The sequence below is a fragment of the Acanthochromis polyacanthus genome, chromosome 10 (assembly GCF_021347895.1).
Source record: "Acanthochromis polyacanthus isolate Apoly-LR-REF ecotype Palm Island chromosome 10, KAUST_Apoly_ChrSc, whole genome shotgun sequence".
Classification (NCBI taxonomy): domain Eukaryota; kingdom Metazoa; phylum Chordata; class Actinopteri; family Pomacentridae; genus Acanthochromis; species Acanthochromis polyacanthus.
In genome coordinates, this window is record NC_067122.1 from 29,512,682 (window position 1) to 29,539,813 (window position 27,132).

Genomic DNA, 27,132 nt, shown 5'->3' on the forward strand with positions numbered 1-27,132 from the left:
GTCTAATCTACAGGTTTAGAAAAATGAATTAAGTGATAAAGAAGCTTAACTCTGCTTCAGCTGGATGTCATGTATTTAAAGTGTGTGGTTGGGAAAGTGACAATCAAAACAGAAATGACCAAAGTGAAGAAAAAGATCTTTGTGTGACTGGACTACGTAGTGTGGTATTTTTGGGTGCAATATACTAAAAGTAAAATATGACACAGCTATGGCAAATGCTATCAAACTGAAGAATAGAGTTAAGCCATGTATATGAAATACATAACAATGAAGGTTCTAGTAATCACTGATGTTTTGATGGTATTGTGTGTCTGTGGAGGACACACACACACACACACACACACACACACACACACATACACCGCAGTGTATTCCTATTCTTGTGGGGACTTACCATGGACTTCCATTCATATCTAACCCCTAACCCTTACCCTAACCCTAACCTTAACCCAGACCAAAACAATGCCTAACCCTAAAGAAACGTTTTTGCACTTTTACTTTTTTCAGTAACAACAACATGGCCAAGAAAACACTGTTTCCCCTCATGGGGACCCAACTGAGGTCCCCACAAATGACGTTTGTTTGGATATTCCTATCTTTGTGGGGACATCTGGTCCCCACAACCCCTATAATTACACACACACACACACACACACACACACACACACACACACACACACAGCTGGAAGAATTAAAAATTAAAGCATGTATTTTCGGTAAAAAGACAAGTCACATGCTTTTCAGAAAATGATATATGGAGCACTCAGAACATAATGGTCGACATTTAAGAAAATACAACTTTAAAGACATGTATAAGAAACCTAACATATATGTGCATATGCATATATATTATGCAGGAAATCTGTCACAAAATAACAGGGATAAGTGTATAGGAGACTGAGGCAAAGTCTGAACATGTCTGGGCATGTTCTCTGTGAAACATGACCTAATGATAACCAAATGTCCTCTGTAGGGGGTGATCTAGTGGTGAAACATGATAACCTGATGTCAAGGTCTGACCAGCAGATTTAGAAAAGTATAACGGTGTCAAAACTGTTCCTCCTATCATCACGCCCTATTGGCGTGGAAAAATGACCAACTCTCACAGTATAAAAGACGTTGCACAGCTCAGCATCTTGGGTTTTTCTTGGGGGTATAAATCATCATGCTCCTGTGTTTTTTGTCGCCAAAATATACCCTGCTGCCTTTGATTGCTGACTTCTCTTGGTGATTTTTTTTGAAGAACTTTAACATTTAAACACCAACAAGTGTTAGGCTCTGGCCCATGAGTTGGGAGTTGGTTTCATCATCAACTACTAGACATCCTGCAGCGAAAGGAAAAAAATGCTGTTCCTACAGGCAAAAGTACATGATTCCGGGTAAAAATAGTTTATGTCTATGTGAAGTTACCATATTTAGATGTTGGAGCTCTTGCACATTTGCACAGGGACAGTGTATCTAGCATACGCTATCATTTAAATACGCCAACTATTCACACTGATAAACAATTTTGGCCTACTGTTTTTTGCTCTAGGACACACTAGATTGGTAATAGGCTCTAATAGATCAGTTTAAACAAGGGGTCGACTGATGTAGCTTTACAGGGCCAGTATGGATATGAATTAGTAATAATGTAAGGAGACTAATATTTGCAATAGATATGCTTTTGCAGATAAAAAAAAATGAAAGAACACAATGCCCAACACAAAACTCTGTTGAAGTATCTTTCTTTATGCTTTACTCATGGTTTACTCAAAAATTTCCCCACTGTGGGATCAATAAAGATTGTATCAGAGCCAAAGCAGTGCATTTTAAAAATAATTTATATCTTTATCTAATCTCAAAAAAATAAAATGACAATTGGTTGACTCCTACTTTGTGTCACTTTGTTTTCCTACCATTTATAGAGGCTGAGACATGTACAAACACCACATCTTTTCCAGTGTAAAGACAACTGACAGCTAGCAGACCGTGATGAGATATTCACTGAATCTGATAAAAAGGAAAGTGTATTGGATTAGAATTACAGACTCCAACTTTAACTTCACTGAATTTCAGTAAATGGTAATATTCAATTTTGAGCTCACAAAGCAGCAAGATGGAAAAAAAATCAACGCCTTTCAAGCTCTCCACAGGTAATTCTACAATATAATTTCAAAGAGCCTAGCAGTGTCTTTAAAATCAAGGACACAGTGAAAATAGGATGATGTGAATGTGCTTTTCGCTGCTTGTAATTATGTGAGAACACCAGAGTTGTTAAAGAAAGTGTAAATGATGAAAATAAAGCCATGATGTGCCATGTTTAGTCAGTTTCAAGGTTTTTCATGACTCAGAATGGGACTAGGAAACATGACAGGAAAAGGTAATGAATCTGTGTTTAATTATTTGACAGAAATTAACACATTTAATGACTAAAAATGTGTTTATACTAGAGCAAATACAACTATAAATAAATCAATTAACAAAACTGATTAAAATACATGCTTTTAGAGTCTTATCATTTTGGTGCTTATGATTGTCTAGAACCTTTTTAGGGTGTCAAAAACTCCTCTAAGCTGGAAAAACTCTGGCTTTTGGAGATGTACAATAATTAAATGGACGAAAAACAATAAAATTTCTTTAAATAATTCGATGGTGTCAAGGGAAACCTGCAGAGCTGCTATTGATTAAAGTCCATTTCCAGGACTTGAGTCCTGGTCGAGCTGCTGATGCTGCAGAGTGAATCGTAAATGAGCTCCGACTATTTTAGCTTCATTTGACACTACACCTCTTGAGTGCAGCCTACAGGTGGGGTTTCTATGGAAAGGATCACATTTATGAGTAATGACAACAAGAAAGAAGCTCATGTGGCTGGAAGGCACTGTGTGATGTTTACAAGCTGGATTTACTGTATTAGAGTATTCATAGTTCAGCCTCTGCAGCGGCCTCCAGAGGCGGCAGCGTTCATCGTCAGTGTTTGCATTTGAAACTGATGGCCGGTCTGAGCAGCGTCCTGGTGATTTGGCTATTCAGAGGGTAAAACCACAGCGCCATCGCCTCCCATTACCGGCTGTTTGTGGACAGATCAATTTACATTGTCTGTCTAAATGCAATTTACTGCCGGCCTTTATCGTTGCACTTTAGGATCACGAGTGAAACTGATCAATGGAGGCGCTGCGAATAGATTTCGGCTAGAGTGCCTATATAATGAGAGTGGCGACATGACGGGTCCAAAAAATTTGCATGAAATACGGGGTAACCCGTTAAACTTCAGCGGCCCATCTGAGCTTCGACAACAGCCTCCCTGTTCATTCACATGATTTCCAATTCAACAAACAGCTGACAGTTTTCTGTTTCCTATTTTCTGTTTTCCGTCCAACCTGCAGTCACTTATCAGCCTCATATGACCCGAACAGGCTCCGTGTTGTTCACCTGTTTCTGGGCTGTTAGCCGCCGTTAGCATGAGGATGCTGTTAGCCATATGCTTACAGCTGCAGCACCGCACAGGCGGATGGGAAAACTTATTTTACTAAATTGACCGAAGCTGCAAGCTCGATGATAGAAACATTATACACCCATGGAAAGCTTAGATTCTCATGAATCCGCCGGTATAAACCACTTTCAGATGTGATTACCACAGCGGGTAATATAAACACATTTGTCCAACAAACAGCAAATAAACATAAACAGCACAACTCACCTTTGAAGGCTCAAAACTAGTCACAGATGAAAATATTCCACAAAACGGCCATAATCCAACCTTGGACATCCAGACAAAACAAGCCAGTAAATTATTTTGTCCAAAACATGTCTTGAAATCAGTAAACAATCCATAGTTTTCGTGAATGTGCACCTCGCGCTGCGCATCCCATATTGAGTGAATGGAAACAAAATGGCTTCAAATCCCCAGTTGTCGCCACTCTCATTATATAGGCACTCTAATTTCGGCTTTCCGAAAGTAACATTTAGAGCTGCAATTTTGAACTTACTGGATATGCATAAACCACACAACTCAGGGGTTTCGGTGTTAGTGATTTTTAAATAATACTTTTCAGGCATTTTTGCATTTACTAGACAGTCAAGTGAAAAGGCTGAAAGGGAAACATGGCCAAAAAGTGATGAGCAGTACAGGTCCTTAACTGGAATTGAACCAGAGACGTTGAATTAAAGGTCAGTTCCTGGTTTCTGAATGACTGATGCAGACTTTGAAAGCAGATACACAAGTGTAGACCTATTAGTACTGAAAGTGATGGGGCTTTGTGACAGAAATAGTTGAAATTGTTCTTAAGGTCTGTTGACCTCATGGGACATCTGGAGATTTTAGGACTTTGCTCTGTGTTTTAATAGTAAGCAGCAAAGACAGTCTATATAGAGGTCTGACCTCTGCAGACTTGCATGAATGACAGAAATTACCATTATCTGTACTAGGGCTGAAACGACTCCTTGAGTTATTCGAGTAATTCCGAAAATTTCTCGAGGTGAAATTCTCTGGATTGAGGTTTCGTTTAATCCACTACCTACAAGACCCTAGGTCACTAACTGGGGGACCACGGTCTAAGTCCAGACCCAGACTTCATCCTATACGGACCAGGACCTGTAATCAACAAATTATAAGAGGATTGTAAATTTGACGGCATGCTTCTATTTAACTGATGCAGCATTTCTAGTGTTTACTAAAAACTAGAAAATAGATCAGAGGCTGAACTATGAAGGCAGTTTAACAAAGTCAGACTTCCTTTGTTTAAGTCGGCTCAACAAAAACTAAACCCTCAGTCAGAGTTAACAGGTATGAAGGTGGTTTTCCGCTTTATTTAATTCAGATTTTCTGCTTGAATCTTGTCACACAAACAGAAGCTTTTAATGATTGTTTGACTCGTTTTCCGCACAAAAGGAAACAATCACCAACAGGTTGTTTTAATGGAGAACAATGAGGAACATAAACATTTATAATGGTAAAAAGCTGCTACTGGAAATGAAGTAAGACAGGAAAGCTGGTAGAAAACCATTGAACGTGTGCGTCAATGTATATATTTTACTGATCAATGCAGCTGATTATTGATAACAGACAGATGCACAATAAAACTATCAGACTTCATCTAATCAAACATGATATTTTATTGAAGTGCATGTAGGTCTGACACTGACTCATAATGAAGGAAATCACTTTAATCTGTGGCCAAATCAAAGTGAAACTAAAGTTGCTGATTGAATATTCTCTGTAATAAATACTAATAAACTGATCAGTTTTCTTATTTGTGTTCAGCTACAGTAGCTGCAGTTTAAACAAACCAAACATAAAAACATATTTATGTGATTTCTGCATCACAAACTAAATACATGTGGGGTTCTAATGGCTTTAGTTTAATTAAATACCTCTGTACTATACTATATATGTACAATACACCTGTACTATACTATATATGTACAATTAGAGCTGGGCAATATGACCAAAATTTTATATCCCGATATAGCTTATTTTATATCCCGATACGATATACATCACGATATAGCATATTTTTGATAAATTCAATGAATGAATGGGACCAGGCAGCGGCATATCTTACAAAGTACGGTAGTCTTATCCTTGTCGGTCTTTTTAAATCCAAACCACTGCCATATGACAGAAGTTCCCCCTCTTTTAGGTACAAGCTCGTCGGTTTGAGCTGGTTGTTCATCATCTTGTTGTTTAGATTGTTCTTCTGAGTCAATTCCATCGTCTTCCTCCATAGCTGTTTATGTTTTAGCCGCGTGCCAGTGTTACCAACTCCTCAGTAAGGAAAGTCGCTATTGGCTGTCCTAAAAGTCGCTAAATTACGTCATCTCCTAATTTGCATATTTCCCATTTTGCATGTAATTGTAATCAACGTTGTAGGAGAGAGGAATAACGTTGCGGAAGAGACCAAAAAGTGAGTATAAAACACCCAAAATATGTTTTTGAACTAGAGGCTACATGCTGTGGTTTAATTTAGTATGACAGTGAAGAAAACATTTTCATTTATATTCCGCTTCATAAGTCTGGATGGGATCTGTAGTGACTTTGTGTATGCGCAATTCATCTGTCGTCTGGCCGCGGAGTGATGTGGGTCTCCTCTAATCAGACACTGGGACTGCTGCGGGGTTACTGGACTGACAGCCTGTGCTTTGGGATGGAGAGGAGCTCACAGCAGCACCTGCTGCTTGTTGAGCACAGTAACTGCAGAATGATCCGAGTTTTCCTGTCAGTCTCCAAAACGGCACAAAAAGTCGCTAGATTTGTCGCTAGTCGCTTTTGACAAAAAAAAAGTCGGTAGGACGCTTTGGAAAGTCACTAGATTTAGCGAGAAAGTCGCTAAGTTGACAACACTGCCGCGTGCCTGGGCTTGCTGTAAGGCACGTCGGTGACGTAAAATACTGCCGTAAAGCGTGTTTTGCGACACTGCGATATAAACGATAGGATCTTCACATAAAACGATAGACATTTTCTATCGTCCAGACGATATCTATTGTCATATCGCCCAGCCCTGTGTACAATACACCTGTACTATACTATATATGTACAAATACACCTGTACTATACTATATATGTGCAATACACCTGTACTAGGGTTGGGTGATAAATCAAATTAATTCGATTAATTCGCCTTTTTAAAGCCTGACGATTTGAAAACTTGCCAAATCGTAAAATCGAGGCGAGCTTAAATATATAACAATACAGATTCTTCTTCTGCCTTTCATGACTTGGCACTGGCGTTTGCTTCCGCCTCTCATCTCCTTCCGCCAAAACCCCGTCATGGCGGACACAACAGCAGACGAAGAGTTGGTCGCGAGAAAAGGGCCTCATGTTACATCGATTATATGGAAATGGTTCGGCTTTGACAAGACTGACAGAGCAAACTACAGTCATGTGCAAGGTTTGCAAAAGTACTGTGAAAACGAAAAGTAGCAGCACAACTAACCTCTTTCAGCACCCCTGACAGAGGCATCCTAAATAATGGGAAGAGTGCCCGCAGCTACGAGAGTGCAGCATGGCTAGCACTAGCCATAGCAAACAGACCGCAAAAAAACAACAAAAATCAATTAAAATCGTAATCGTCCAAGATGACTAAAAAAAAAAAAAATCGAGATTTTATTTTTTGGCCATATCGCCCAGCCCTAACTTGTACTATACTATATATGTACAATACACCTGTACTGTACTATATATGGACAAGACACCTGTACTATACTATATATGTAAAATACACCTGTACTATACTATATATGTACAATACTCCCGTGTTCCACCAGGATGGTTATTTCTGTTGCACAGTGTTCTCATTTCAGTTTTTAATGCTGTAACACCAAGCGCAAAATTCAATTATTCAATTAATCAGCAGAATAATCGACAGAATACCTGATTTCTTAAATAATCGATAGCTGCAGCCCTAATATGTACCCTTGTGGACACACAGATAGTAACCAGAATGTTACTGAGGCTCTCGAATGTAGCTTTTGATGACTGTATTGACGTTCCTTCGCTGCTGTATGTGAGGTTCTTGCCAACAGTAGAAAATATGAATATCCCAATAATCCTTTAATTTTCAACTGGTTAAGTTCACTGAATTTAATTACATCTCTTATGGTGAGGTCATTAGAAAGAATGCAGCTTTGAACAAACAGCAGCATTCAAAGCTTTAAAAGGGAACATTAGAAAGCAGAGCAGAGCAGAGAAGGAAAAAGTCTGGCTTACATTACTAGAATATGAAAACACTTATTTTACACTGGAACACTGTGGTGGGATAAGGATGTACCAACACACCATTTTTCAGATCTTGTTTCTGCCCATCGACATAATCCTTTTTTTTTCCAGACTGTTGAGCAGCTGGTAAATCCAGCCTCTGCTTGTGCTCCAGCTGAAAGTGACGCTGATGTGAAATGTTTTTATCTGATTTTACTGATAAAGTGGAGCCAATTAGAGCCTCTATTACCTCCAGTGTCACCTACTCTGATGTCCTTCACCCACAGCAAGATAGTCCAACCATTTCTGTCCCATTACCTCGTCTGAACTTTAGGAACCAGTGTCACATATGAGAGTGTCTCCCAGCTTACTTGATGCCAAGATTTCACTGAAAGTAATGGAATCTACCTGTTTTAGCAGCTCCTTGTGAACTGGCTGTGTCACTGATTATTAATAATTTCTTTTGTTGCTAAAACAAACTTGGATCCCTCTTCCCCCCAAAAGCTACAGACAGAATTCCAAGGTAAGTCAACAAACAGATTTTTTTCTGTCTTCTTTAAAGGTCACATATGGTAAAAAGTAAATTTTGTTAAGCTTTGATTGTCGTGAAACGTGAATGTTTGAAACAAAGGTTGTGAGGATAAGAAGAAACTTAATATTGCCATTCCTCTAGTCCCCTCCTCAATGAGTGAACCTCCCACCTTTACAAGGCAGACAGAGTTTTTATGGTTTTTAAGCAGGAACTGAGGAACTAATAAAACCAACAACTGTAGAAAAAGAGTGAACCCAACACTGCTCATGTACTCCCAGCATCTGACAAACTGAAGATCCAGTTGACTCCTTATTTTTGATGGCCATGTCAGCACAACAACAAGAAAATCCTCAGCATGTTGTGTGACTAATGTGGCTAACGCTACCAATAGCTTTGACTTTATGTCCACAGGTCGAAGCTCTGTGGAAACTGTAACACTGAGGAACATCCAGAAACGGTGGAAACTCTGAGATCCATTTGATAAAACTGTGCTTTCATGTTGCCTGTTGTGCTTCAGTTAAACTTGAACTTAGCTGCTGTTTACATTTGCTTCCTTCACTCCTGCTATCTCTGTGCTCACTTATACTCGATGTTAGTGTAACAGAATTTCTTTTTAAGTTGTTCTCATTTACATGTTTCAGTTGTATTTAATAGTATGAAATATTATAACAGTCCATTTAAATAACATATCAACCAGGAGTCACTTCAGAGTCTTTTCAAAGCTGTTTCTCTGCAGCTAAAATACAGATTTCATAATTACAATGTTGTCTGATAAACTCACCGAACAGATGTGCCAAAACAACGTTTCTGCTGTGAATTTCGCAATATTTAAGGAATAGGTGCCCTATCCTTCCTATAAATAGGAAGGATAGAACTTTTTAATCAGAAACTTTAAATGTTAAACACTGCATAATCAAAAGTAGGATCAAAGATTATTAAGAACATTAATCTTGTATCTGTCACCCACTGCACTCTCCTTTCTTTATTCTTCAGTTTTTGCTAACAAATTTAAAACATTTTTCTACATAAAATAGGGATTTCGTTAAACACAAGACTGCAGCTCCAGATAAATCCCTGCATTTCTGTTAATACCATTTAAACAACAGAGGCAGGTTCGTCTACATTTGCACATTAAAATAGTACTTTTAGTTATGGCTCTATCAGCAGGGCAGCTGTTGCCCAGCCACGAACCTCATTGCTCAGTACAGTGCAGAGGCCTCACGCTGAGGGGAGCTGTAGTTTTTGGCTGCTTTCACACACATACAGCAACCAGCTACTGGCCTCTCTCCAGTTGAGGTCTTATGCAGGTTAAGCTGTTTACATGCATCTTTGATACCCTGTAAGCAACTCCGCTTGTTGCCATGAGCAAACCAATTACCAGAATATTTTTGTGCACCTTCACTGTCCCACCCACGGAGAGGATTCAGACTGGAGAAGTTCAAAACGCAAACAAACAACACTCAGAATTAACTGTAACTGTGATGATGGTGTGCAGCTGCAGCAAAGCCAATATGAAACAATTAAGAGACAAGCATGCCTGAATCCAGCTGGAATGCAGAGCAGTGGTTTCCAGCATATTAGCTGATGAGTTTAAGTATTCCTCCATCGTCACGTCCCAAATGTGTTCTTATGAAACAATTAGAAACTGACCTGGGACTGGTGGACAGTAGTTCAAACTTTGGATTAGATAAAATTTGATTACAAAAATGTTTTTCTGTAACTGAACTGCTGAGTTAGTATTTCTACTACTATGTTGTATAAAAAAAACTCTTCCCATTCCTGTTTGACAATTCCTTCAAAATAATCTTACCATGGCATTTGGCTAACAATTTACACCATGAATTTATTAGATTTACCAAATTATTCCATTAGTTTATCCATTACATTCAGCTATTCAAGATTTGGCAGTGGATCCACTGAACACATAATATAGACTATCGTACAAAAGTTTGGGCTCACTCAGGCAATTTCATGTTTTCCATGAAGACTCACACTTTCATTCATGTGCTAACATAACTGCACAAAGGTTTTATAATCATCTATTAGCTATTCAACACCATTAGCTAACACAATGTAGCATTAGAACACAGGAGTGATGGTTGCTGGAAATGTTCCTCTGTACCCCCATGGAAATATTCCATTAAAAATCAGCCGTTTCCTGCTAGAATAGTCATTTATAACATTAACAATGTCTATTGTTAACCCTTTGACGCACAACATAGGTCAAAAGTGACCCAAATCCAATTGAAAATGGGAATCTCCTGACCCACACTGTGCTCCAAAGGATTAATGTGTTGTATTTCTGATTCATTTAATGTCATCTTCACTGAAAAAACTGCTTTTCTTTCAAAAATAAGGACATTTCTAAGTGACCCTAAACTTTTGAACGGTTGTGTATGTTATGTATGCTGACAGAATGATGAAGACCCCGAAGGTGAAGCCTCTGTTTGATATAAAGTTGTCATGATCTTCACTACGATAGTTTATTTAAAGGCGTAAGAGAATTTCCAGTTAGCAGGAAACAACAGTCTGACTAACGGCATCCTTAGCAGAGAATGAGGACACATTACCTCCTCATATTAATGCATGTGACCCTCTCTCTTTGAAACTATTGTCTCTCCTTGTGTTTAGAAACAGACTGAAAGTAATATTTCACAGCTCCCTAGAAAAGGGGAAAGTGATCAGCCGGTGCCCGAAAACCTAAAGATTTTAAAAACTAAGAATTTCAGTTCATATTTAACAAATATCTATGCACTTGTTTAATTTCAGCTCAGTGTGAGAGTATGTACTGCTGCTTAGAGATTCTTCTCCGCTTTTCCTACTTCTCTTGTGTGTTTCTGCTCCAGACCAGCAAAAACCATGGAAACAGAAACACAAACATGCATATATATTGTGCAATCAAAGCAAAGGGTGGCTATTATAAATATTCTAAAATATAAAACATGTTTTGACTACTTTCACAATTTTTGTTTACTACATAATTCCATATGTGTTCATCCATAGGTTTGATGCCTTCAGTGAGAATCTACAATGTAAATAATCATGGAAATAAAGAAAAAACAATAAATGAGAAGATGTGTCCAAACTTTTCACCAGCACGGACAGCTTGGTAGTTATGGACAATATATAGTAATTATAAGCATTGCATTAGTTTATAATCTTTTGCAGATTCTCTATTTTTCAGTCAAATTAATTTCATGATTCAAGTGATTATGGCTTCCACATCCTCCCTGGAAGTACTGCGGGCTATATATACAAATAAATATCAAAGTTATCCACACAGTGACACTTACCTGTCTCTATCTGAGCTAAGGTAGCAGACGAGGTGACACGCCCAAAGCAGTGGTCCTGCATACGTACTGAGGGCTGTTAAGAAGATGGCAGGTGCTTCTACGTAGCTTTCCAGCCCAACAAAACCGACGGAAATGTCGACTGTGGCTATGTTGTTGGAATTGCCCTGCAGACGCACAAAGAAACCTTCTTTTAGCATTGTGAAGGGTACAGAAATAACTTCCACCATATGCAGACAAAAACGAGAACACAGAGATCTGAGGACGAAGCTTTGTAAGCACTTCAGAGCTCTAAAGAACTGGTCCTTTGCTTCATCATCATTACTCTGAGCTTCTGGCGACTTCCCAGCGGCCCAGTTGTTTGTGTTTTTCCAGTCCCTGACCGGAGCAGCACACACAGCTCTTAGTCTGGAGCTGGACTTAGAACCACTCAGGCTGCTGTGCGAGTGTGTGTATGTGAATGTGGCAGCAAAAACATTTTAAAAACACCATTTTTTAAAGAAACAAAAACAACATTTTTCTGCCTCAATTAGCTTTGCAAGTACTTTCCAGTATCTCTGGAACAAGATAAATACGTCTGCAGTGAACTAAGTGTGTATGTTTGGGTGTTTTTTCCCCCCTTTTTGTATATAGTTTTTATCTTAAGCTTCAGAAAACATAATCACTGCATTACAGTCTGGATTTACAGCCACAATATAACATATATTTTCTGTAAGTGCAGGACATACTGCATTTACATAAGAAAAAATAAAGACTATTAGTTTAAAATTATGCTTTAAAGAAAACACACAGGAAATGTAATCCATGTTCAAACTTGCACAGCTCAGGTGTTTAATCTTATTTCTTGGTAGAACATTCAGATTGCCAAACATCACTCGCCTCCTCTTCGTGTCTGTGATGTGCAGCTTCAGACAAATCAAGCAGCCGGAGCCACGCTGACCTGCACCTCTGAGAAATGCTGTCTGCTCGCATCGTCTCCTATTTACAGTGTATCGCTCTGATCTGCCTAACAAATTCAATCTTGTCATGCATAACCAGTGATAATTACATTTAAAATTTGTTGTGTTTTTTTATGCACAAGAAAAAGACCAATCAGAAATCAAAGGTGTCTTTCTTGCTAGATGTGAATGCAATGAAGATCCATGAGCAGCAATGCATCAAATACCGGCTTCTTTTCCATCTGCACACACATCCCTGATCACAGAGGCAGAAAACACTAACAGCTGGCTCCATTTTAAACAAACACACGGCAAATATCAGCGAGCAGGTTGGAGGCTGCATATGGATATTTTCAGCTCGCTTATTTGCTGAAATCCTGCTGTGATCTTTCAAATGTCATTCTGCAATGTCAACAAATACATCGCTTATGAAAAACAGAATGGCAAGAAACGTTCTTTCTTTTGTCGGTCACAAATTTCTGACAAAATTGAGTCTCATCAAGGCCGTCTGACAGTGGAGGCAGTTGTTTGATGTCAAAGAAAATGTAAGAACAGATAGCATGCCTCTGTTCTGAGTAAATTCTGTTGTCTGTAGTTTCCTTTGCAGCTATAAATGATGTTTGTCATTCTGAATGATAGAAATATCTGCTGTAAGTTGTTGTATTTTCTTGCTTAATTAAATGTGAGCCCACCTTTTAGTTCAAAGCTGAAACAAACACCCTCCTGATAATTCATGTTTTCCACAAAACTTTCAAAGTTGTATCTGAATTCAGACCCGTGGGCCGGCTCACCTGCACTCATGTGGCAACATTTGCACATACTGGCTCATTTGGAAAGAATAAACACCTCCATTGCTGCCTTATTGACCATCTGGTTTTGGGACAGCAACAAATCCAGAGAAAATCCACTGACTCCAAATCACTCCAAATGATCAAAACAAGAAAAAGCAGACAGCCAACAATCCTCCTGTGAGACAGTTAATTCATCATGTGATTCAATTTCAGTTTATTGTGACACAAGCGACGTCTGCAGCTGAGGTTACCTGGAATATTTCCCATAATTCTCTTGTGTTTCTATGGGTTTGGCTGCCAAAAAATACAAGGACTCTTTGAAAACAACAGCTTCCTGCCAAAACTTATTATAAAGCTTCTGACAACACAAAGCAGCAATGTTCCCACAGTAATATCTTACAGATCTGATCCCATCAAATTTTAATTAAGCATAACTTGGTTATTCTGTGTGACACCAGGTTTAGTTTCAGAGTAGAAAACTTTTATCACGTGTTGCTGCGTACACATGCATTATAGTTACAGCTACATGGAGAACGTTATTACTCATAGGTCTGTAATTACATGCCTGGATGCCTGGATGGGAAATTGTCTGGTGGCAGTCTATTCCCAAGCCCATTACTGTGCTAATGACCCAAGGGTGATGAGGGTTATTAAACTGTTAGTGATGGACAACAACACTCAATGGATAACCAAATATCTGTCATAGGTGGAGGTAAAATAGAAAGGCAGGTATCATATCTGCCTTTGAGGAACATTCAGAGCTCGGAACGCCAGAACAAATCCACAGAAACTGACCAGTCCAGTTGGACTTCACGGCAGCGCTGGACGAAACTAATGTGATCTAGACACAAACTCTTCCTCTGAAGAACTGAACCTATTACAGTATCTAACACTTGATCAGTGGTGATAGCTTCTCCTAAATGTTGCTACTCTCAGGTCGGTGTTAAAGTAGATGTCTCTTACAATCAGACAAGGAAAAACTTGCCCACTGTTTTGTTGCTCCCTGAACTTCTTTTTGTATAAATGGAAGGTGGTGACTTTGGCTCTGACACACAGCTTCCCACACATTTGTCCCTTTAGAATCAGCAACGATATACTGCAAAAACTCAAAATCTTACCACGCGTATTTGCCTTATTTTTAGTCAAAATCTCTCAACCCACTTGATTTAAGATAAATTCTCTTAACAAGTGACATTTCAGCGAGATGGAGGGACTTGTTTTAAGACAATGCATCTTAAATATCTTATTAAACCAAACAACCCCAATATTATCTTGTTTTGAGTTGAATTTTAAAAGAAAACTCAAAATACGTTTAACCCTCGTGTCGTCCTGTGGGTCAAATTGACCAGTTTTAAAGTTTGAAAATGTGGGGAAAAAAAACAGATATTTTGACAGTGAAACTTCTGATGTCCACATTTTCAACATTTTGGGGAATCTTTGAACATTTTTTGGTGGAAAACAGAAGAAACGTTAAAAATGTTTCTTTAAGAACATTCACATAAAAATCAACCAAAATCCATTGAAATTTGCTGGATTTGGGTTGATTTTTATGTGAATGTTCTTAAAGAAAATACCAGAAGTTTCACTGATATACAGTGCCTTGTGAAAGTATTCGGCCCCCTTGAACTTTTCAACCTTTCGCCACATTTCAGGCTTCAAACATAAAGATATAAAATTTTAATTTTTTGTCAAGAATCAACAACAAGTGGGATACAATCGTGAAGTGGAACGAAATTTATTGGATATTTTAAACTTTTTTAACAAATAAAAACCTGAAAAGTGGGGCGTGCAATATTATTCGGCCCCCTTGCATTAATACTTTGTAGCGCCACCTTTTGCTGCAATTACAGCTGCAAGTCGCTTGGGGTATGTCTCTATCAGTTTTCCATACTGAGAGACTGAAATTCTTGCCCATTCTTCCTTGCAAAACAGCTCGAGCTCAGTGAGGTTGGATGGAGAGCGTTTGTGAACAGCAGTCTTCAGCTCTGCCCACAGATTCTCGATTGGATTCAGGTCTGGACTTTGACTTGGCCATTCTAACACCTGGATACGTTTATTTGTGAACCATTCCATTGTAGATTTGGCTTTGTGTTTTGGATCATTGTCCTGTTGGAAGATAAATCTCCATCCCAGTCTCAGGTCTTTTGCAGACTCCAACGGGTTTTCTTCCAGAATGGTCCTGTATTTGGCTCCATTCATCTTTCCATCAATTTTAACCATCTTCCCTGTCCCTGCTGAAGAAAAGCAGGCCCAAACCATGAGGCTGCCACCACCATGTTTGACAGTGGGGATGGTGTGTTCAGGGTGATGAGCTGTGTTGCTTTTACGCCAAACATATCGTTTTGCATTGTGGCCAAAAAGTTCCATTTTGGTTTCATCTGACCAGAGCACCTTCTTCCACATGTTTGGTGTGTCTCCCAGGTGGCTTGTGGCAAACTTTAAACGAGACTTTTTATGGATATCTTTGAGAAATGGCTTTCTTCTTGCCACTCTTCCATAAAGGCCAGATTTGTGCAGTGTACGACTGATTGTTGTCCTATGGACAGACTCTCCCACCTCAGCTATAGATCTCTGCAGTTCATCCAGAGTGATCATGGGCCTCTTGGCTGCATCTCTGATCAGTCTTCTCCTTGTTGGAGGTGAAAGTTTAGAGGGACGGCCGGGTCTTGGTAGATTTGCAGTGGTCTGATACTCCTTCCATTTCAATATGATTGCTTGCACAGTGCTCCTTGACATGTTTAAAGCTTGGGAAATCTTTCTGTATCTAAATCCGGCTTTAAATTTCTCCACAACAGTATCTCGGACCTGCCTGGTGTGTTCCTTGGTCTTCATGATGCTCTCTGCACTTTAAACAGAACCCTGAGACTATCACAGAGCAGGTGCATTTATACAGAGACTTGATTACACACAGGTGGATTCTATTTATCATCATCAGTCATTTAGGACAACATTGGATCATTCAGAGATCCTCACTGAACTTCTGGAGTGAGTTTGCTGCACTGAAAGTAAAGGGGCCGAATAATATTGCACACCCCACTTTTCAGTTTTTTATTTGTTAAGAAAGTATAAAATATCCAATAAATTTCATTCCACTTCACAGTTGTGTCCCAATTGTTGTTGATTCTTGACATGTAATCACTTTAGATATTTTTGGGATTTTTTTGGAAGATTTTTACTAATTTTTAAAAAATATTTACAAAAATTTTCTTGCCAAATTTGGGAGATTTTTTTAAATAAAACTTTTAAGGAATTTTTGGTATTTTCTTCCTGAAGGTTTTGTAAATTATCAGTAATTTGGGGAATTTTTTTGCTGATTTTTAAAAAAAAAACATTTCAGACAAGGAAACTATTTTTTTGGTGCCGTAAATGAGGACAATAGGAGGGTTAATACTGTACATCTCAAATTAGGAGATTACATGAAAGCAAAAATCTATTTTTGAGTGAAAAATTGCTTCTTTTTTAGCATATCTGGCTTATTTTAAGACACCTAAGCTTGATAATCCTGGTAAATAGAGCTTAAAATAAGTTTTCCCAGCTAATTTTAAGATCTCAATATTCTAAATATTATATCTTATTTCAAGAAATCTTACCAAGCCATTTTTCACTTGTTCTACTGGCTGATTTTTCACTTATTTCAAGGTAAAAGTTCCTTAAAATAAGTTTTTTTCTTGTTTTGAGAGGGTTTTTTTTTTTTTTTTACCAGTGTAAGTGTAAAGTTTGTGAAATAACTGAAATTTGAAGATAGTTTTTTTTTCTTTACTGCAAGATGCTGGTCAATTAGATCTATCTTTTAATTAAGTGTAACTATTATTTGTGTGAAATTCAGCGTGCTTTTGATATAAATTCTTGAATGATGTGAATATTTTTGTAATTGTGCGTTATGATGTTGCTGTCTGGGGTATGGGCTGCACAGTGGATAGCACTTTCGCCTTGAAGCTAGAAGATCCCTGGTTCGTGTCCCCCAACTTCCCGGGATCTTTCTGCATGGGGTTTGCATGTTCTCCCTGTGCATGTGTGGGTTTTGTTCAGCTTCTTCCCACAGTCCAAAAACATGCTGAGGTTAATTGGTAACTCTAAAATTAACCGTATGTGTGAATGTAAGTGTGACTGTTTGTCTCCGTATATGGCTCTGTGATAGACTAGTGACCTGTCCCTGCCTTCACAATAGGCCAGCTGGGATAGACTGCAGCACCCACTACCCCGATGAGGATTAAGTGGTGAATAGATAGTGGATGGATGGATGGATGGATGGATGGATGGATGGATGGGGTGCTGCATAATAGGACTTCCAGGGAGGCATTCCAAGCAGGAGCACTGGGAGCAGCATGTCACTGCACAATAAGACCATTTTAAAGGGGATGGCGGCCACATTTAAATTAGGCACAGTTTTTGCTCATCCCTATAGAGAAGTAAAAAATGCAGTTGTCTAAGCTAACAACTTGCTCACTGTCACTTTGGACTCTCGTTCCAACACAGCGGCCCTGTTAAGACGGTATGCTGTTTGCCCATGTTAAAAATCTGGGTGTCGTTTTAATCAAATTTCAAAACTGTCACAAAAAATATGGATTTACTGATCACTAACTCTGCTGAATCACTAGATTTTTGTGGCATAATTTTAACATTTACACCTGGCCATATTTCTATCTTAAATATTCACACAGCTAGTGAGATCCATCAATAGCTGTGAGGAGAAATGTTACTTTGGCTTATGATAAGAAGAAAAGTCTAACCCAGCTGACTTGGGGCGAAGACAGGGCACATCCTGGACAGGTCATCAGTCCATACGGGCAATACAGAATCATCAATTAACGTCAGTATATGTTTGGACTGTTGGAGGAAGCTGGAGTACCTGGAGAAAACCCACACTTGCACAGAGAACATGCAGAAAGATCCCAGGAAGGCCCTGTGCCCCTGTGCAGCCCCAATACAAATTTACACAATATTTAATAAACTTACTACTCTCTTACAGGTTCATTAACACAAAAACTGGCTCTTGTTATCTTAGACGTCATTATTTTGGCTCACCTGGAAATAAAAGAAGGCCTGCCCAAACCAGTAGTGCATGATGGTGGTCTGGGCTGCATCATAGTGGAGTTTCTTCCAGATGAACTGAGCCATGAGTGTCTGGATCAACAGGCAGCAGCAGAGGACTGGCAGGTTGTGAGCACGAAACAGCAGCGAAACCAACAAAACCAAGCCGCTGTAAATCTCCCATAATCCCCTGCTCTTCAGTTTGGCATCTGCTGTGATGATCTGGGATCGCAGCAGGTCCTTGGTGCCAGTGAAGAGGATGCCCAAGACAAAGACGTAAACAAAGCGTGCCTCCACTGTTCCCCTAAAAGAGAAAGATTACAGGACTGTGTCAGTGTTTCACATTTGCAGTGAGCCTGTATTGATTTTTCCTGCAAAACTTTCGGGTCAATATTCAAGTAATTGTGGTAACTGAGTCTGGATTCTGGCAGTCTTGCTGTACTTATTCATGTGTTTAGCAATTAAAATATCCAGATATAGGAAAATGATTTAACCTGGGCTTTATATAATAAATGATAAAAGAAAAATACTTTATCAAACCACTAAACAGAAATCAAGTAATCCTAATAAATCAAATGCAACCGAGCACAAAGCTTGACCAAAAAACTTTGTAAAGATTACAGAAAATATCTAACAAAATAAAATATAGAAAAACAGTCAGAAATGCAAATATGATAGCATTAATAAAAGCATGTATTGAAAATGTGATGAAAAAGCTCGAAACAGGATAAAATGACCAAACAAAGCCTGATGTTAACACACATGGCACATTTCACAAAGAGCTTTTGTTATAAAAAGGTTTTCAAAGTTCACTACTTTAATTAATTTCATAGCCCTGCTTCTTGTTAGACAGGATTTCTTATATTTCTGTGACTCATAACCCTTCCTTCATTCGGTATGCAGCGTGTCAATGTAACATTAATAATTAAAGCTAGGAGACTGGAACACAGAACCAGTCGCCGCAGGAAAACAGACTTTCTCACACCCATCACTTTGTCTGTCACGGTTTTCTGCATCACTATAACTTTGAGAAATGTGGCATTAACATATTTTTTTAGCGCGTTCTAAGGTTGGTTGACATTTTACCACAAGTCTCCTTCTTGAATGATGTGAAGGTTGTAAGAAAAGAGTACAACAACAGCAGCACTGAACCAATCCAGACACACCTGAGACTTGCTTGGGGATTTTACGACAGCTGATTTGCAATTCCTTAAACAGTTTACAGGCATAATTTTAGTCCGTCGTCTGTCATTAAAGACAGTGGCAGGTCCCAACTCTCAGATTAATTAAAGAAGTATCCACAGTTTTATGACTTCTACTGTAGCAGGTCTGCTTTTCCTTCTGGATATCACATCCCACTGTTCATTGTAGGGATGTGCTGCTGCATTAAACACAAGAGCAATACACAACGCTGGTCAAAACATCCAGCCTTTCTAAATTATAGATCAATACTGAAGACATCTAAACTATGAAAGAATACTTACTGAAGTATGCTGTGAACATTTCATTTTTCCAAACATAACATCATTACTTCCATTTCTCTAACTGTGTTTATTTGCTGTCCCTCATGAGCATCCACAGCTAGGTGGTATCCATCTCCCTCACTGTCTTCTCCTTTCACTCTGGTTCTCTCTGATGGATTGATCGACTATCCTGGGACGTCTTTTCTGCTTTTTGATTCTTCATCCTTGTCCTCCAGGACACTCCCCCTTTCATCTCACCTCTCTCCATTGCCTTCACATTACCTTTGTTTCTTTTTTCTCTTATGTGTTTGTTTCCCTTTTCTGTTGCTGTTTTTTTGTTTTTTTTCTGTTAGGATTTTTCCTATCTGAATCAAATGTCTTGGGATAGAAGGTGACACACTGCATGCTTTACAGATCATAGAGCATGAGTTTACAAATGTCTTAAAATGTTGAATATAATCACTAAAGCTGCACTTTGAGTTTGTAGCAATCTGTGAATGTAGCAGACAGATGAAAAATGCACAGATAAATATAAATGAACCATTTTTGCTGTTTAAGTTCACGTATATGTCTATTCATTGGTTCAGTCATCAATCAAAATGTATTTGAATTGAAAAAATTAGCTTCCTGTGTCAAATGTTGCTGTTTGACAAAAATATGATTAATCTTGATTTATTAATTACAAAACTTTTAATTAATTAGACTATTTTTTTTAGTATGTTTACAGCTAAAGTTAGAGCTTGGGGGAAAACAGAACAGGATGCTCCACTGCATTCTTGAAGTTTCAGGGGTGAAACTGTTTTTCCCCCCCCATTGGAAGCAAACCCTTCATGTGAACATTTCACTAAAATTCTTGAAAAAAAGTGTACGGTGAATTACTGCCATCTAAATCAAATTATGTATTTATACTGGATCCAGTCCAAGTCATAAAATATTTAGTGCCTGCCAATACCGAGTCTTAATCCAATACCATTTCCATACTCTTCAAGTATATTAAAGTTGTTAAAATCAATCCGACATATTTGATTTAAAACTGAATAGCTCTGCAGTGCTTTAGGAAAATAAAATGCTTTTCTGCATCCAAGCCGTTCCTGTTATGTAGGTGGTCAGGAGCCTTGTTGTAAATTTCCTTTTCTGTAGGGCTGATGGGGTAGGATGTACTAAGGCTCAAAAAGCTCCAAACCACGGCAAAAATCTGAAATCACTACATGCATGCCAGAAAATTTATGAATTATAGATTACTGTAGAACCTGTTGTTGCTACTAATACTGTAGGTATCCCAGGAGGTGGGAAGCATAGTGCAGTGTGGGAGTTCAGTTAGTTATGGGCACCATGACATAGGCTTCAATGACGCTTAATGTCCGCTGAGCAGAGTTGACACATTTTCTGCACAGTGACGTGCTCTATTATTTTAGGATCTGTATGACAGCAGATGCAAACAATTTGGGCTTACACTGGTGCCAATCAGTGGTAATGGCTCAGGACATCCCTGTAGTGATCAATGAAAATTATGAGGTAACAAGCCTCGGCAGACTGACGATAAGGAACATAAATGGAATGGTAATATTGCAAAGAAAAATAATCAAATGTCTAGTTAACATTACTAAACACCAGGCTGTCTCGTAATATATGTCTATAACGTCCATGCAACAACAACAGTATAAATCAACTAAATAAGTTACATATACTACTTTCTAGAGCAGGGGTCGGCAACCCGCGGCTCCGGAGCCACATGCGGCTCTTTCAGCCCTCTGTTGTGGCTTCCTGTAATTTTGGAAAATAAATTGTTCTTCCCTTCAGGCGCGTTTCAATGCATTTTAATATAGAGAGTTTTATTGTGAAATTACCACTCTTATTTTGACGTGTCACTCCACCGGATGTGCTGCTGGGGTTTTCCCCCCTGGGACATGAGAGTGCAAAGTTAATGCAGAGAAGATGGAGAAGCAACGCCTGTAGTTTCACACCGTTTTGTACTTAAGAATGGCAAGCCTGTATATTAAAGCTCCACTCCAAGAAAGACACGTCTCGTCTTTGAGTCAAAAGTACTCATGAGTACTAAGGTAAATTAAAGCTGCAAGCAGCGATGGAAAGGTCCTCGCATCCACGCTGGTCAGCGAATCCACGCAGGTCCACCATGTGGCGCTGTGACTGAGAGTGTATGTCGGCCTCTGAATCACATCTGGACCAGAGTCTGATCATACATGTAAAATTTCAGCCAGACTGGAGCATGCTCAGAGCAGCTATAAAGCATTTCCTGTCTATCCACCAGGTGGCGCTGCGACTGAGAGTGTATTTCAAACAGTGGATGTGATGAGGGTTGGACTCTGATCAGTCATGTAAAGTTTCAGGCTGATTGGAACATGTACAGGCTAGTTATAAAGCATTTCATGTCCATCCAGCAGGTGGCGCCACGACTGAAAGGGTATGTTGGCCTATGGAATTGATCAGGATTGCAGTGTGATTACACATGTAAAGTTTGAGGCAGATTGGTGCATTCAGAGGATAGTTATACAGCAGCTGTTGTTTCATGGCCAAGCATCAAAACTGTGATGGTCGCCATGACCACACCATTTGGCTTCTGGTTAAACTTTCGATAACTTTTCATCACCAAGTCCTGCTGTGTGGACTGAAAAAATTTCAGGTCTCCTGGAATTATCCCCAAGGAGGTATTCACTCTCAAAAATGAGAAAAATCATCAAAAATCTCACAATTAATCCAAGATGGCGTACTTCCTGTTGGGTTTAGGGCATGGCTCCAAGAGGCTTTTTTGTGCGTCCTGATGTGTTCTACAGGCCTCCCAAATTTTATGGATGTAGTTGAAACGTGCTGGGGGGGCTGTTTGTTAAAAAGTCTGCAGGGGGCGCCATAGCATGTGCAGTGCCGAGATACATACGGTGTCGTTCCTTGGGTCGATGGTTATGTGTGTGGTAATTTTAGTGAGCATTGGAGTATTCCAAACCTGTCAAAAAGCACTTTGTTTTGCATGGCGATATTTGGTTGCTATGGCAACAGCGTTGCATGAAATGTCACAGCCTTCACAGTGTGGGATTGTCAAGAGGTGAAGACTCGACTGACCAATTTCCAGCATGATATCACCAAGTTTGGGGCCACTGTATCTGAAAATATAATGCCCTAAACTGACTATTACCAACAGGTGGCGCTATGACTTTTTCAGAATTTATGAGTGTGGATGTGTTCAGACTGGACCTGGTGTCCATCATGTGAAGTTTGGGGCAGATAGGATCTTGTTCAGCTGAGATATGAATCGTTAAATTTTCATGGCGAAACATCGAAATTGGTTTGGCCGCCACAGACACGCCCTTTGATGACAAGTCACCATTTTCACTGGGATGCATCATCAATGTGTTCAGGCTGTTGTCACTGCATTTGAAGTGAATATGATCAACTGGGTAAGAATAGGGCATGAAAGTGTAAACGATGTCTATTTCCTGAAACCACAAGGTGGCGCTATGACTGTCAATGAATATCCCTATGTGGATGAAATCAGGACAGAACTGTCATCATACATGTAAAGTTTCAGGCAGATTGGAGCATACTGAGAAGAATTAGACACCACTTCCTGTTTCATGGCGAAGAATCAGTATTTTGAGGCTCCGCCATGGCCACACCTTTTGGCTTCTGGTCGAGTTTTTGATCACTTTTCATCAGGAAGGTCTGGTGAATGTCCTGGCCAAATGTCAGTTATCTCAGAATTACCCCCAAGGAGCTATTAATTTGGACAAATTTACAGCAAATTCAAGATGGCCGACTTGCTGTTGGGTTTAGGGCGTGGCTGTGATTGACTCTTTGGTGTGTCCTGATGTGCTGCATATGCCCACCAAATATTGTAGCTGTAAATGAAACATTGTGGAAGTTGGCCTAATGACTACTTTTTCAATTTTGCAGGGGGCGCTATAGAGCCATTTTGCCACACACATGCGCAACTCCCATAAAATATCAAATTCTTCCCCAATCCTGATGTGCACGCCAAATTTCACGCGTTTTGGTTTATGATAAGGCCACCAAAAAGGCACTTCATTTGCCGGGAGAAATTAATTTTGACAAATTTACAGCAAATTGAAGATGGCCGACTTCCTGTTGGGTTTAGGGCGTGGCTGTAATTGACTTTTAGGTGTGTCCTGATGTGGTGCATATGCCCACCAAATATTGTAGCTGTAAATGAAACATTGTGGAAGTTGGCCTAATGACTACTTTTTCAAGTTTGCAGGTGGCGCTATAGAGCCATTTTGCCACACACATGCGCAACTCCCATAAAATATCAAATTTTTCGCCAGTCCTGATGTGCACGCCAAATTTCACACGTTTTGGGATATGATAAGGCCACCAAAAAGGCAATGAATTTTCCAGGAGAAATAAATTTTGAAACATTTACTAGTTATACAGCATTTCCTGCCCATCCACCACCAGGTGGCGCTGTAACTCGGAGTGTATTTCAAACAGTGGATGTGATGAGGGTTGGACTCTGATCACTCATGAAAAGTTTCAGGCTGATTTGATCATGCAGAGGCCAGTTATACAGCATTTACTGTCCCTCCAACAGGTGGCGCTGCAACTGAGAGTGTCTGTTGGCCTGTAGATGTGATCAGGATTGGATTGTGATCACACATGGAAAGTTTGAGGCAGATTGGAGCATGCAGAAGAGAGTTATACAGCAGTTGTTTCATGGCGAACCATCAAAACTCTGATGGTCGCCATGGCCACGCCATTTGGCTTCTGGTTAAACTTTTGATAACTTTTCATCACCAAGTCCTGCTGTGTGGACTGAAAAAATTTCAGGTCTCCTGGAATTATCCCCTCGGAGGTATTAACTCTCAAAAATGAGAAAAATCATCAAAAATCTCACAATTAATCCAAGATGGCCAACTTCCTGTTGGGTTTAGGACATGGCTCCAAGAGGCTTTTTTGTGCGTCCTGATGTGCCCTATAAGCCTCCCAAATTTCATGGATGTAGGTGAAACGTGCTGGGGGGACTGTTTGTTAAAAATACTGTAGGGGGCGCCATAGCATGTGCAGTGCCGAGATGCATACGGTGTCGTTCCTTGGGTCGATGGTGATGTGTGTGGTAATTTTTTTGAGCACTGGAGTATTTCTAACCTGTCAAACAGCACTTTGTTTTGCATGGCGATATTTGGTTGCTACGGCAACAGCGTTGCATGAAATGTCACACCCTTGACAGTGTGGGATTGTCAAGAGGTGAAGACTCGACTGACCAATTTCCAGCATGATATCACCACGTTTGGGGCCATTGTACCTGAAAATATAAGGCCTTAACCCTTTACGCTTCAGTGCGTACACCTACTAATTTGCATAGGAATTTCAAGAATGTCCGACGGCTGCAAACACGATTATACAAACACGATACGCCGATGGAAAGCTTAGATTCTCATGAATCCGCCGGTATAAACCACTTTCAGATGTGATTACCACAGCAGGTGAGAAAAACACATTTGTCCGACAAAAACAAAGATTCATCCATCCGTTCTCTATACACGGCTTCAACGCACACAGCGCGACTCACATTTCCGGGTTCATTATTACACACAGAAAAAAGATTCCACAAAAAAACGGCCATAATCCAACCTTTTACATCCAGACAACACAAGCCAGTAAACTATTTTGTCCAAAACATGTCCTGAAGTCGGTATAAAATCCACGAATCGGTCGTTTTCAAGGAAATGCACCTCGCGATGTGCGTCCAATATTCCCTGTATTTTTCGTCATTTTTTAAATTTAAAAATAGAATATTAGCGATTTTTTGTACTGAAAACAGCTGGAATTGACTGAAGCTTAAAGGGTTAAACTTACTATTACCAACAGGTGGCGCTATGAATTTTTCAGAATTTATGAGTGTGGATGTGTTCAGACTGGACCTGGTGTCCAGCATGTGAAGTTTGAGGCAGATAGAATGTTGTTCAGCTGAGGTATGAATCGTTAAATTTTCATGGCGAAACATCGAAATTGGTTTGGCCGCCACAGACACGCCCTTTGATGACAAGTCACCATTTTCACTGGGATGCATCATCAATGTGTTCAGCCTGTTGTCACCGCATTTGAAGTGAATATGATCAACTGGGTAAGAATAGGGCATGAAAGTGTAAACAATGTCTATTTCCTGAAACCACAAGGTGGCGCTATGACTGTCAATGAATATCCCTATATGGATGAAATCAGGACAGGACTGTCATCATACATGTAAAGTTTCAGGCAGATTGGAGCATATTGAGAAGAATTAGACACCACTTCCTGTTTCATGGCCACACCTTTTGGCTTCTGGTTGAGTTTTTGATAACTTTTCATCAAGAAGGTCTGGTGCATGTACTGGCCAAATTTCAGTTCTCTCAGACTTACCCCCTAGGAGCTATTAATGTTGAAAATTTTACAGCAAATCCAAGATGGCCGACTTCCTGTTGGGTTTAGGGCGTGGCTGTGATTGACTTTTTGGTGTGTCCTGATGTGCTGCATATGCCCACCAAATATTGTAGCTGTAAATGAAACATTGTGGCAGTTGGCCTAATGACCACTTTTTCAATTTTGCAGGTGGCGCTACAGAGCCATTTTGGCACACACACGCGCAACTCCCATAAAATATCAAATTTTTTGCCAGTCCTGATGTGCACGCCAAATTACACGCATTTTGGGATATGACAAGGCCGCCAAAAAGCCAATTCATTTGCCGGGAGAAAATAAAAAAATTAAAGCTGCAAGCAACGATGGACGGGTCCTCGCATCCATGCTGGTCGGCGAATCCACGCACATCCACCAGGTGGCGCTGTGACTGAGAGTGTATGTCAGCCTCTGAATCGCATCTGGACCAGAGTCTGATCATGCATGTAAAATTTCAGCCAGACTGGAGCATGTTCAGAGCAGTTATAAAGCATTTCCTGTCTATCCACCAGGTGGCGCTGCGACTGAGAGTGTATTTCAAACAGTGGATGTGATGAGGGCAGGACTCTGATCAGTCATGTAAAGTTTAAGGCTGATTGAAACATGTACAGGCTGATTATAAAGCATTTCCTTTCCATCCAACAGGTGGCGCTATGACTTTTTCAGAATTTATGAGTGTGGATGTGTTCAGACTGGACCTGGTGTCCATCATGTGAAGTTTGGGGCAGATAGGATCTTGTTCAGCTGAGATATGAATCGTTAAATTTTCATGGCGAAACATCGAAATTCCTTTGGCTGCCACAGACACGCCCTTTGATGACAAGTCACCATTTTCACTGGGATGCATCATCAATGTGTTCAGCCTGTTGTCACCGCATTTGAGGTGAATATGATCAACTGGGTAACAATAGGGCATGAAAGTGTAAAGGATGTCTATTTCCTGAAACCACAAGGTGGCGCTATGACTGTCAATGAATATTCCTATGTGGATGACATCAGTACAGGAC

General features: G+C 39.7%; 1 protein-coding gene across 3 annotated transcripts in view; it reads right to left on the bottom strand.

The window, feature by feature from the left end:
- Positions 1-27,132, bottom strand: part of pigg (phosphatidylinositol glycan anchor biosynthesis class G) — a 182,196-nt gene that overhangs the window by 41,281 nt on the left and 113,783 nt on the right. For all 3 annotated transcript variants that reach the window (XR_007944506.1, XM_051954047.1, XM_051954048.1), the window contains exons 11-12: positions 18,252-18,561; positions 11,501-11,664 (exon numbers count right to left, since the gene is read on the bottom strand). Coding sequence is in view for 2 of the 3 variants with exons in the window: in XM_051954047.1 (XP_051810007.1) it covers positions 11,501-11,664; positions 18,252-18,561 (474 nt within the window). In the remaining variant the exon portion in view is untranslated. The remainder of the gene's footprint in view (positions 1-11,500; positions 11,665-18,251; positions 18,562-27,132) is intronic.